This window comes from Camarhynchus parvulus, chromosome 4, assembly GCF_901933205.1.
Source record: "Camarhynchus parvulus chromosome 4, STF_HiC, whole genome shotgun sequence".
NCBI classification, from domain to species: Eukaryota; Metazoa; Chordata; class Aves; order Passeriformes; family Thraupidae; genus Camarhynchus; species Camarhynchus parvulus.
This window is the reverse complement of record NC_044574.1, coordinates 53288197-53301299: the sequence shown is the minus strand read 5'-3', so window position 1 is coordinate 53301299 and position 13103 is coordinate 53288197. Positions and strand designations below refer to the sequence as shown.

Sequence of the window (13103 nt, the reverse complement as noted above, 5' to 3'; positions counted from 1 at the left end):
CATCTTTAGGGTCTTTTCCAACCCAAACCATTGGGTTTGAGTTTATAATTCAGGATCCTTTCATTCTGTTAAATTCTTTTGTATGGAAGTGCCACACATTGTTTTGAAAACTTCCCTTTCCAAAAAACGCTGAATGGCAGAACATGTAAAGTACAAATTCAGTAGGCTTGATGCTGACAAGGGCTCAGTTGGCCTTGAGCAGACTCATCCCCTCTGATAAAATGATAAAGCATGGTTGTACTGTGCTGATGGTCACAGACACTATTAGTTTTATTATCTCAAGCTCTTGAAGCACCTTCACCTCAAAATATGAAGAAACAGAGTGGAACTGAGTGCCCTGTATGCTGCAGTATAAACCACCTGATTCTCAATGCCATTATTACCCCCACATTTCTTACACTATGTTGTCATGGCAGGTACAACCACCTACCATGAGCAACTACCCAGTGGCTGCTGTTCCCCCTACTACAGGATTTTGGGAAGGCATTGTCTCAAGTACATTTCCTCCTCCCAGCAACACATTATCCTAGGAAAGGCCTAGAACACACAAACTCAAATGAAAAAGGAAAGAATCAGGCCAGCAACACTGTTACTGGCACAACAGTAAGATACTGATAAAAGTAGTAACAAAAGCAGTGTACTTAAGACTGCTTCTATTTCAGACAGCCATGGTTTAACCCCAGCTGGCCACTAAGCACCACACAGCTGCTCATTCACTTCCTCCCCCAGCAGGATGGGGAAGAAGAGAATTGGAAAGGTAAATGGAAGAAAACTCAAGGGATAAGTATGGTTCAATTGAAATAAAATAATAGTAATAAAAATTATAACAAAAAGGAAAACAAAAAAGAAAGAAAGGTATAAAACCTACAGGTGATGCAAATTCAAACAATTGCTCACCACCAACCGATGCCCAGCCAGCCCCCAAGCAGATGACCCCCACTGTCACAGACATCTTTTCACTAAAAATCCTTTCTTAGGATTTTTTCCTTCTGAGAAGCTGAGAGACTTCAGAAACAAAATGTAAACAATGGTTATCTGCTGCTGTGGAATGCAACAGGTGGATCCATGATTGGTCTCATGTGGATGTTTGGAATTAATGGCCAATCACAGTGCAGCTGGCTCTCTGTCTGTCTGAGCCACAGACCTTTGCTATTCTTTCCTTTCTATTCTTAGCCTAGCCTTCTGATGAGAAATTCTTCTTCTATTCTTTTAGTATAGTTTTAATGTAATATATATCTCAAAATAATACATCAAGCCTTCTGAAATATGGAGTAAACATTCTCGTCTCTTCCCTCATCTGAAAACCCCTGTGAACACTGTCACACCCCACCAACCTTGCCCATAGTTTTAGTGCTCAGTATGATGCCACATGGTGTGGAATATCCTTCTGGTCAACTGAGGTCAGCTGTCCTGGCTCTGTCTTCCCCAATTCCTTGTGAACCCCCATCCTTCTCACTGAAGGGGTGAGGCGAGAAGCAGGAAATGCTTCCATGTGTAAGCCCTGCCCAGCAGTAACTACAACATCCCTATGTTATCCAGCACAAATCCCAAACAGCCCCATACCAGGTACTGTGAGGAAAATGACCTCCATCCCAGCCAGCAGCAGCACACAGACACAGCATAAGAAAGCTGACACAGGAGTTACCATGGAAGATCTCTCACATGCTGCTTCAGAAATCAGAGCCATGAAGATAAATTGAGCAAACTATATAAATAGCACAGTTTGGTAAAAGCAATCACAGTAAGGAGAAAATCTTTTCTGTCTCTAAGGAATACCTAAACATCAGCATCATTACCTGAGTGACTTTAATAATGAGATCCAGCCTGGTGACCCTAGAGCTCTGAAAACCCCACAACAGGAGAAGAAAAACCAAAATAAGTTTCCAGTCTCATTTATTTTACTGCTTACACCAAGTAGTAATAGGGAAAGCACTAAGTGTGCACAAACAAATCAGTTCAGAATGCAGGGGGTTGATTCCAACTTAGTCAATTTATCTGAATACCAGGTTGCTTAATGACCTTAAGCCATTAAGTCTTTGTGAAATTGATATTTGCTCTGCATCACAGTGTTGAGACCCAGAGGAAATAAGCTTCTGCAGAGCTTGCTGTGCTATGGCCTGATTACTTCTTATCTATTCAGAGACTGTCCATTCCATTAAATGACGCTGGGACAGTGCACAGTGACCACACCAAGGGTGAGTTTAATTTCTAATACTGACTACAGCACTGTGCAAAAAGTATTAGCATTGAAGTTGTCTTTGCACTACCTATTACAGACAACAGGGCAGCATACAGTATCAATGTAAAACCTCTGGAGCAATTCAAAATAATAACTAGTTACTCTCAACCTTGAACAATAAAAGTAGATTCAAACCACAGAATTTCTCTGAATTGATGAACTTAGTCTTATTGTACCAAATATACTTTTGAGTATATATTTCAAACAGTAGGTTTGTCTTAAGTACTTGAAGAACTCATTTACAAAGATGCCATAAATATGGTGGTTCTTTAATTTATGCAATTTTCTGTAAGATACCTGATGGAGTTCAAGAGCAGGAATACCAATGACTAAGAACATTAAGAAGAACAAGAATGATCTTGAATAAAGAATTAAGCCAAACACCTGACTATGGTTTACTATTATCAATATTGTGTCTTCACTCACATGATTGAAGGACTAAGAGCTTTTTTGCCCCGACTTATTTACAAAGAGTTCTTTATGCAGAATATCTGGAGATGGACTGTAAATATTTCATCTTTGATACTGTTCATTTCTGGGAGATAGGCAAGATGAGTAATTACGCATTTACAGTCAAAGGCCAAGAGACATTTCAATCAGGAAGTCAAGTCTAAACACAGGGCATACACCCCATAAAACCAATAAGCAAAGCTGCTTTTATCAGAAATTCAGAGAAAGGGTGAGCTGACAACACACTTATCATATTCCAATGAATATGGAATATTCATATATATCATTCACAGCCTGGAATCCTCATTTCACAGTATCTTGATGTCAATAAACCTGGTACAACCAGGTCACATTTAAAGCAAGAAACACCTCAGTCTAGTAATTCTGGGTTTGAAAATGAACTGACCAAAGAATGCAATTAGGTTTTTTAGCTCTTCAAGGTGTGTCATTTCAGTAGCGTAGGGGCCTAAATCACAACTTATTCAAAGACAGCAAAGCTATCAAGATTATGGAATTCAGGCATTAAGAAAAGACTGACTGCAAAACCACAAACACTCATTTTGATCTGTGATTCTAGTTTGTATCTGACTGTCTCCAACCTCTCAAACCATTTTTATTTACATAACCAAGTGTTTATTTCACCTCAGGTTTCACATGATGCACTGGGGAGTTAATATCATAAGACCAGCACAGCTTGTGAACTCCCAGTCATATGAAAAGAGACAAGCAGGTCTTCACAAGCAACTTAAAAGGCATTTTTGTCACGTCAACTTTAACAGCATTGACTTAAATGGATTTGATTTCTACACCAACTTCACTAGCATCTCTGTCTTAATGTTACACCTCACAGAATCACTACAGTGAACCCAAGTCAGTTTTTATCTACCTTCTCTTCTTGCCAGAAGAACTATTAATAGGCTTCTCATTATTTTTTTATTCTTAAAATGTGTCCAAGCACTTGCTCTGTTCTTACACTGGCAAATCCACACTGTTTCATTTTGGAAGCCGTGGCCTCTAGATTTTGCCTGAAGTCTTCTCTTCTCACTGACATAGTTCAGCCTGTTCACTCCCTATTCATTTTCCATTTTCACACAACAGCCAAACATCTCAACCAGCTTGAAAGGACAGAAGGTGGCAAATTACAGCACAGAACCCATTATTTCCAAGTTTTGGGTGTTTCACTTTGTGTCACCTGTTTCCTAAAGTGTGTGAGGAGCAGCTACTGTTTTGCCTAAAATCAACAGTAACTTCTCTAAATTTTCTGTTCACAGGCGCAGCACATCACAGGTGTCTCCCCATTATGTTTTGGCTGTTTTGTACCTTCCAGAAGAAAATTTAAGGTATTTTAAAACCTATTAAAAATTCTATTCACCCACTGAAAATTCCCTGCCTAATTAAATATATTGCCAGCACATAAAGAGAGGCACAGCATTTGGGATGAGTAGTTTGTTTCAGCATGAGGAAGAGAAGTCCCCAACTGAGGTAGCCCACTACAATCCCAGTGCTTCAGCATGTTTCATACATGTGCAAATGCCCTTGACTTAGATTCCCACAGCATCCCAGCGTGGTGAACACCACCTCTATTAACTTGCTTCCTAGTGCTGTCAGCTGCTGCTCCCACATCTGTGATGATACTGGATGCAGGTGTCCCAAATCTCATTCTACTGCAATCCTCTACTGGTCATAGCAATGGTCCCTCGGAATATTTTTTGTAATTGAGGTCTAATGAGCTGAGATTTCAAATCTCATAACAACAGTACACATGCTCAGCCTGAGCTCTAACGGACTCTCCTCAATATTCTGTTCTATTTTGTTACTAGAAATACTCTTTTTCAACCATTTATGTGGGTTGTGTATTAAGTACTGACATTTGTTTACTTACCACTGTTTATCCTTTGCCTTGTGAGCACAATGATACACTGGCACGTGAGCTGAATGAGAGACTGGCTGTACACTGAGGAAAAAGAAATCCTTTTCTACTGTCTTATTTATTTCTGAATTTGTTAGGGGAAAAACAAATTTATTGACCATGCATTCTCCTCACATCTTCAGAACTCTCACATTCTACAGCAGAAAATTATACATTTTATTCAATGCCCTATGGTCAACTAAGGCTTTTCTGCACTCTGTAGATATCAAAGATGTCCATTCATTTTGCCCCTTAAAACAAATTATTGGTTACTGGTTTCAGTTCATACCTAAAATGATCCCTGCAAATCAATTTAAAATGTAAATTTACTCTTTCTTGGTGTAAAAATGCTATTGTAAAGATACATGCCTGGCATTAAATTCCAAGTTTGAAAGTGCTCTTGCTACTGAGAGATTAGTCATTGAAAAAAATCCAAAACACTCATAACTGTGACAAATTCAAATCAAAACTCTGAAATTTGTTTCTTTCCTGTAAGCCATTTCCATTCAGTCTTTGCACCCTACCAGATCTCTCAATTTTCCTATGCTTTTCCATCTTTAATAAATTATAGTGCTCTCAAAAAAACTCAATTTTTAACTTTGCTCATGAAGCAAAAAAGCTGAAATCAAGAGGTAATTATCTTACCTGTTGTAACTCCATGAACAACTCCTTCCTTGGTCCTGGAACCTAAACAAAGAAAAATAATAGGCTGAAGATACATATTCTTAAGTACTGGTAAAGACTAGATAGATGATAAAGAGGGAATTACATGTAGACTGCATACTGTTGCACACAATATTTTCCAAGGTTATTAAGAAATTCAGTCTAAGGGAAGAGACAAAGCCATCAGTAAGGAACAACTGTTCTTTAAACTAATTAGCACATACTGCTGCTTAAAACATAACTGGGTGTCTTTTTCCCTACCAGCCCTCTACTTGCCCTTGTCAAGTTCCATAATTTGGCTCCATTTCAGGGATTAGTATCCATCTGTGGACTATGATGCTTAACAATGTGCAATTAACAGAGTTTATGGCTCCTAGTTAATCATCTTACCTAGTCTGCCAGAGATAGGATGACATTTTACTTTTCTTACCAACACAGAAATGACCTTATTTGTAATGCATTTTTTTTGCTGTCATTCAGTATTTGAGACATTATAATTTATACTTCTGACTTTATACTTATAACAGAAGCAAATGCATGAGCAGAAAAATATTAGGGGAAAAAAAGCAACTTTTTGTCCAAAATTCTTTGCAGTAATACAATTAAATACAGAAACACAATATAAGCTCATTCATCAATATGTGCCACTTGCTACTAGTGCAAATTTATGCAACTTTAGCCATGTAGTTCTGACACTATTGGATTGATTACAAGATTGAAAAGGCTCTCTCACCCACAGGCAAGAGTAGAATAATAATCTGTGATAAAGACAAGGGAAAAAATACTGCATCAAGTAAAATGAAATGTCCCTTTAGCTAATGATGATGTTAAACAGCTGGGAAGTCTTTTTCCCTCTTTATTCCAAATTTATCATTAAAAAAAGTTGGTTTTTCTCTCATTGAAAAATATTTACCATTGAACAAGAGTTCAAGTGTTTCATTGTATACAGTTCACGCCTAACACCTGTTTTAGGCATTCGGTGCTCAATTTTGTACCACCATGAGACTTGAAGAAGTAAAGCACATCCTGGAATTCAAGCAGATGATGGTCCTGCTGACTTCTAGCAACTAAACAGCACTGTAGGCTTACCATGTGTCTACTGGAATACTTAATATTAAGCACATGCTTTTAAAGGCATTGCTAGACCGGATCAACATCTTGTTCATGTTTTTGAAAAGACTGTTTGCAAGCCAAGCCATTATAGACATGGCAACCTGTGAATTAGCAAGTAGCCAGTTCCCTAAGGCCAGAAAGGGATGGATGGGGATGGAAAGGGATGGTAGGACAGAATTCCACAGGGACCTGTGCAATACACACTTCTCCAGAGGGACCTATTCCAAGTCAATTCTTACTTTACTCACCCAGGTAACAGTGCTATGACCACAACTCACACAGAAATGCTGATCTTTTTTGTGGAAGACAGACTTTTCTTTAAAAAAAGCTCAGCTCACAGACCCATATGGAATGGGGGTATGTATAGCCAGATCCATTAATTGGCAAACAACCAGCTGGTTGGTGTTCCAGAGCCTACAGCATATGTTAGAGCACAAGAGCACTTGCCCCACTGCTGCATATTTGCATGCAAGAACCTGTTCCTGCCATGGCAGCTACAACAGCATCCAGAAGCACATGAGGAGCTGCCAGAAAAGGCCTATAAATAACAACAGCTGAATTCAGTAGGATGACTTCTGGCTAGCCATGAAGGAAAGTTGGTTGTCCACACTTGTTCCAGGATAAATTAGCTGTCTTTCATCCTGGCATTGCCAAAACACCATCAGTCTTGCTCACTGTACGCTGCATAACAAGGGGAACAGAGGAATCAGAGTAGGAATAATATAAAGACCAATTAACAGGACTCTAACCTAAACCAAGAAGAAATAGTAGTACGTGGTAATGCCACTTTTCCTAGCTGTAATAGACATCTGTGTGAGGGGAGGGAGAACACTAAACTCAATTTTTGGGTTTTTTCCAATTATAAAAAATACCATAGGGTCTCTTCATGATTTATTACCATGGCTGTCACTGTGCCAGAATGAAGGAATGTACCAGCAGTTTGCAAATACACTCATTTCTGGACTATTTGAGACCAATGGACTACTGACATTGCTTAGTCAGAGTTGGTTACAGACTGGGAGACAAACCCAAATCAGAGGAAGGGGCAATCAACATTTAAGAAAAACACTTCCTTCCAAGTCCTGAAGCCATTATTCTACCAGACCAACACTGAGTTCCTCAATTACTCTGCTGGCTTTTCTACCACCAAGGGAAAATAAGAACCATTATGAAAAGAGAGTGGAAGAATTTGGATGCCTTTGCCAAATAGGTCATGACTACTCTGCTCTACTCTAAGGCCACGTGCCAGCACAGGGAGTAGTAAACAACTGTCAACCACACTGCTGCTAATAAACTATTCCTTTGTTCTGAGAGCTTATGACACAACAAAAACAACCAGACTGGAAACTTCCATTCCTGAACATGCAACATGCACTCAAGAGTCAACTGAGTAGAAACTCCAGCTCCCTGGAAGCACACAGAAGCTCAGCAGACATCATGAACACTGCATTGTCAAGAGTGTGTGAGCACATCCTCCTTACTCAGTTCCTGGTTTCAAAGCAAGTGGGGATTAAGTACTGCTACTCACTTCCTCTCTGCTTCACACTAAAAGCTCTTGAAAGCTACAGAAAGATGCAGTTTTATACCTACAGCACACACAGGACTGCTGAGCCTTAGTCCTTCTTTCTAAACAATGACCAGGCCATTTTCTGACATCAAGAAAGGTCCTGATGCTTGAATGAGTTAAGACAACACCACCAACTTCAGTCAGCCAATGCTGAAGCCCATTGGCAGAGAAATTTAAGGGGAAAAAAACCCCAATACCTGAAAGCATAAAAAACCACTGTAGGCTGCATTTAAGGGATCTTGGGTACTTAAAAGGAGGCCAGACAGTGGACTGAGGGAAGGAAGTAGAGACTTCAGCATGGACAGGGGAAAAACCAAAAAAAAAACCCACCTCAATTAATCCTCCAATCCACTGCCCTCCCACATAGCTCTAAGTTTCTCCCTTTGCTAAGAGAAATTTTCTTTGTGCCAAAAAAAATGCCAAAACCAAAACAAGAATAAAAGAATTAGAATGACCACATTTCATCCCAAACAGCAGCTGTTGTTAATAGAACTCTTACCAGGTAGAATTAGGTTATAGTCTTTCACATAATAGTTAAGAGCAGCTTGGACAGAAAAGTCCAGATGCTTTCCACATTTACTTAAATTGCACTGATGCCAGTGGGAAGCCACATCACCTAGGGGATCAGGACCAAAGACTCTGCATCTTAACTCTCCACCAGCAATTGGAGGCTGAATGTTATGAAACTGAAAATGATTAACAGGTCCCACTCAGCCCAGTGTTGTTAGGCTCTTTTTTTGCAAGATGTCAGGCAGCTTTCACAGTAAAATCTGGCTGTGAATCTCAAATCTGAAAACCCAACTATAGAAAAAGGGAGTGAGAAGTCTCCACAAGCTCTAATGAATTGTGCTGCTCCTCTCCTCTGCTCATAAAGGGGCTTCACCACCTTTTGCACTGCAGTCATTATCAGCCTGCAGAAAAAAAGATTATCACACTGGCCTCTGCTAATGCTGCACAGGGGAAGAAACACCTCTGCTGTGTGCTTGGGAAGTAGACAGAGAAACACGCAGCTCCTCCTCTCCCTATTTGAACTTGTTGAGATGTCCTGCCTGTATGGGCAAGCACACAGCTGGGCACAAGCTGCCAGAGCTTCTGGAGACAGCTTCCAACCAAAGGCTCTTTTGCCTGCACAACAAACTGTGCACCTGGCCCTTGCCTCCTGAAAAGGAGGCACCTGGTGGGAGAAGGATCCTCCACCATTACTACAGTCACATGCACAGGTCCCTACCACAGCTCAGGGCTCTGCAGTCCCCAGTAATGTCTTAAAATTCTTGGAAAAAAATAGCAAGCCTGCCCTCCAAAGCTCAACCGCAGCAAAAGCATCTCTGAGGACAACAGGAAATCTGTTGCCTTTGGGAACAGAACTAGGTTCAAATGTAATTACGGTCTGGAGAACAGGTCAGAAACAAAGATTAATTTAGCACACAATGCAGGTTTCTAATACAAAGAAATCAATGACCCCAGAAGTATGGCCAGGGCTTCTAGAAAACAAAATAAAGTCCTACCTCTGGAAAATAATTCCAACCTCTAGCACAATATACAGTGGAAGAACATCTATTTTGCTGTCTTGAAAATGAGCAGATGCTCATTTTAAAATAGAATCATTCTACAATTAGTGCTCAAAATGACTGCCATCCCTGTTGGCAAGAGCACTGAGCTTTGCTATGGCTTAAAAGGGAGGAAGTATATTCCAAATGAGTAGTCCACACTATCTGGAGCAGAAATAATTTCTTACAGACTGGCACTAGGCTGCAAGAGGGAATCCAAAAAAGGCACTGGAATACCAGAGATCTCAGTACTCCCATTGAAAAGAAATGCCTCTGGTTTTCAGCTCTGTTTAACTTCTCTCTGTTATGTGAGCACATCTCCCTCAGTACACAGAGTGCCCATTACAGAACTGACCTGCTACAAAATCAACAGAACAGAAATGACCTACAGAAAAGGATCTCTTTTCCCCCTCCATTCTTTTATAGACTGGCTTTATTTGATGAATAAGAGAAACAGATCCATAATCATTTTTTTATAAATAACCACTTACTCATAGTCTTGGCAGATTGTTTTTCTGTGAATTTTTCATGACAGCATTTGCAAGACACTTTTCAAAAAGCCCAACACTTGCTAAATGAAGATGACTATCCTGCATGAAAGTAGCACTCAGGGATTTGAAAATAATTTTATCCCAGGCTCCGTGCAAGACTTGTTTGGCCTAGAATAAGACACTAACAACTGCTCTGCTACCTTGGGGTCTACCTGCCCTACCTCATTAACTGTAGAGGCTCTTCCTTGAGAAGTGGTGGAAAATATTTGTCATGAATTTGCAGTAGTAATTACAGAACATGAAAATAATTTCAGAAGAAGCCATTTGGCCATACAAAATGTTACCCTCAACATACCAAGCAGTCTGTACGTCTACTACTCAACTCCTGAGCTAACTGCTCAAGTGTATTCTCCTGAAATCCTGTTCAAGCCCCAGATGCTCTGTAGAATGTTGTGAAGCTACCTTCACCTACTTCAGCTTTTACATTTTTTCACATTTATTTTACTGTACCAACCACCCCTTCAGCCTTGATCTGGCAAACTTCTTGCATGGAGTGCCACCCAATGACCTGTGCTGTAAGGCACTTGGCTTCAAAGAACCAGAGCTCAGGAAGGCACAAATTTCCTCTTGCTTCTTTTGCAATGGTCTCCTACAAGCAATTACATATATTTTTCTGCAGAAGAATGGGTCTGATGAGGATCCAGCTGTGAATGTTGGGGTGCACCAACCAGCAGAGTGCTCTCTGCTGCCCACCTACCCACATAGAGGACTCCCTCTTTCGTCTTTCCTGCTGCCTCTGCCACACCCTGCTTAGTCTTTTCTGCTGCTGCTACGACTCCCTCCTTTGCCTTGGAAAGCCCTTTCATGAACACATCCATGGCTGAAGACTTTCTTCACACAGCTCTAGAGAAAAAAAAAAAACAAACAACAAACAGTACACACTTTCAGTAAGGTTTTTTCAGCTTTTTATCCCAGGAAGGGGAAAAAAAATATTCCAACTGAATGGAATCACAATTACTTTAAAATTATATTACTTATACCCCCAAATTGTATAGCTATATGAAACAGATATCCTATTTCCACAGAATCCTATGGAGAGGTTGCCAATAATGCAGTTCTGATTGAAAGGTGGTTCCATTGATAGAAGTACCTTCCTTGCCTACCAAGGCATCATTTCTCCCAAAGGACAGCTCTGTTCATGTGCTGAATGCAAGATTTAGTCCTGTGATTTGGTGATACTCCACCTCTCATCCAGAGGAAAAAGCCAACTTAAATAAACATCGGCAACTTAAAAAACCAAACAAACAGACCAAACTGAAAAGCAAAACGTCTTATAAATGACAAATGTTCACTTGCAAGAAAATGCCATTACAACTCAGGTCTGGACAAAATAAAAACTGCAGCATTTCCATTAGTCCAGCATTTTACACACAGTCCACATCATTCTTTTGGAAACCCAGTTTTCCTGAATGGGTTCCTTGCATGCATCACAACTGAGAAAATATTTTACTGAAAAGCAAAAGCAAGAACACAGGATTTAAAAAGCACTGCACTAAAGCTACCAAGAGAGTCCTCTGGCAGCAATACAATCCAGGGCTACACTGAAACCACTGAAACAGTAATTAAAACCCAGAATCAGCATCCCTTCAACAAATCCATTATCAGTAGAGTCTTTTCTCTTCCTCCACCCACACAAACAGAAGTGCTGCCTGTTATCTTCTCTCCTTTGCCAGAGGCTGAGTAGGAGGAATGGATGTCTAGGAAGGCATCTGGGCTGTCGCAGCTTTCCACTAACTCGTGACGAGCGTGCGAAGGAAGGCAGCGTTCGCGCTCCAGCCAGCCTGCCCACGGTACCTGCCGCCCCGGGGATGGCGGAGGGGCTGCGAGCCTCACACACACACACACACACACACAGCGCCGGGGGAGGCAGCGCCGGCCCGCGGCACCCTCGGGCTCCCAAGGGCCGTCCCCGGGGCAGCGCCGCGACCAGGTGCGGGGGCACCTGGATCGAATAACACACCCCAATAACACCTGCAGAGGGAGCGAGCAGGGCGTCGCGCCCATGTATATGTGCAGGCGCATATGTAGCTATACATAGACAAACACACGAATACACGCACACAGCGAGGCACCTACCGAGGAAAGCAGAGCGGCGCGACCATATGGGCACCGCCGGACTCCCGCGGACACGCCGTCGGCACACGGCGGACACGGCGCCCGGCTTCTCCTCCCTCCCCCGTGCCCGCACGGGAACGTGCAACAGGATACCTCTATCTCTATCAGAGACACACACCTATAATTCCATGCAGACACACACACACACAGCCCGCCCCGAGCGGCCCCGCCCTGCCCGCACTCACCGCCGGCTCCTCCGCCACCGGCGAGCGACCCGTTCCGAGCGGGCGGGGCGGGCGGGCTGCGGGCGGCGGCCGAGGCGCGGAGCGGCCCCTGCTCAGCACATCCCGAGGCGCGGAGCCGGCCGGCTCTGCTGGCACCGCCCCGGCGGCAGCCCCGCAGGCGGGGGGCGGGAGGATGCGCCGCGGGAGGGAGGAGCGGAGGCTCCTGCTCCCGGTTGAGTATGCAGCCCCCTGCTATGCCCACCCTATCACGTCCTCCGTGGCGGTGAAGTGGGAGGCGTGATTAACTCGGGGCACCTGTTTGCTGGGCGCCGAGCAAGGGTAGAAAGCGTGCCAGGCGACTTGGTCCCGCTGGGGCTTCGCACAGTCACCAATCCCTCCAAAGGCTGGAGCGCTTCGTCTTAGAAGTGTTAGGAGGCTGTTGATGCGGCACAGCCCTGAGTCACTTCACCAAAGCCTTAGAGAATCCCCCCCAGCTTCTAATTCTTTTTCATTTACTTCCCAATCTTCAACCCTGAATGACTGCAGTTCAATGTCACCGTTCTCACAAGATTCATGATCCCAGCTCATTTTAAGCACGGGAGGTGGTGCTCTTGCAGGTGTAATTCGAGTCTTAACTCTATTGCGCACAGACGAGAATTTTCATCCCAAATGAAGAGCAGTAGGGCCAGTCTTGCCCAACCCTTACATCCTCCACCACACAATCCATGGCCGCTGCCACCTGAATCTTAAACTGAGGCAGAGAAGTCACTTTCTCCCCACAAAGG

At 42.6% G+C, this 13103-nt stretch overlaps 1 protein-coding gene across 2 annotated transcripts in view; it reads right to left on the bottom strand.

The window, feature by feature from the left end:
- SNCA (synuclein alpha) overlaps positions 1 to 12498 on the bottom strand; it is a 62038-nt gene extending 49540 nt beyond the window's left edge. Inside the window, exons 1-4 of one of the 2 annotated variants that reach the window (XM_030947519.1) lie at positions 12340 to 12461; positions 12116 to 12255; positions 10737 to 10882; positions 5244 to 5285 (exon numbers count right to left, since the gene is read on the bottom strand). In XM_030947519.1, the coding sequence (XP_030803379.1) occupies positions 5244 to 5285; positions 10737 to 10857 (163 nt within the window). In that variant the 5' untranslated portion in view covers positions 10858 to 10882; positions 12116 to 12255; positions 12340 to 12461. Of the gene's footprint in view, positions 1 to 5243; positions 5286 to 10736; positions 10883 to 12115; positions 12256 to 12339 lie in introns of both variants that reach the window. The other variant, XM_030947518.1, reaches the window with a different exon arrangement.
- Between the last annotated feature and the right edge of the window lie 605 nt (positions 12499 to 13103).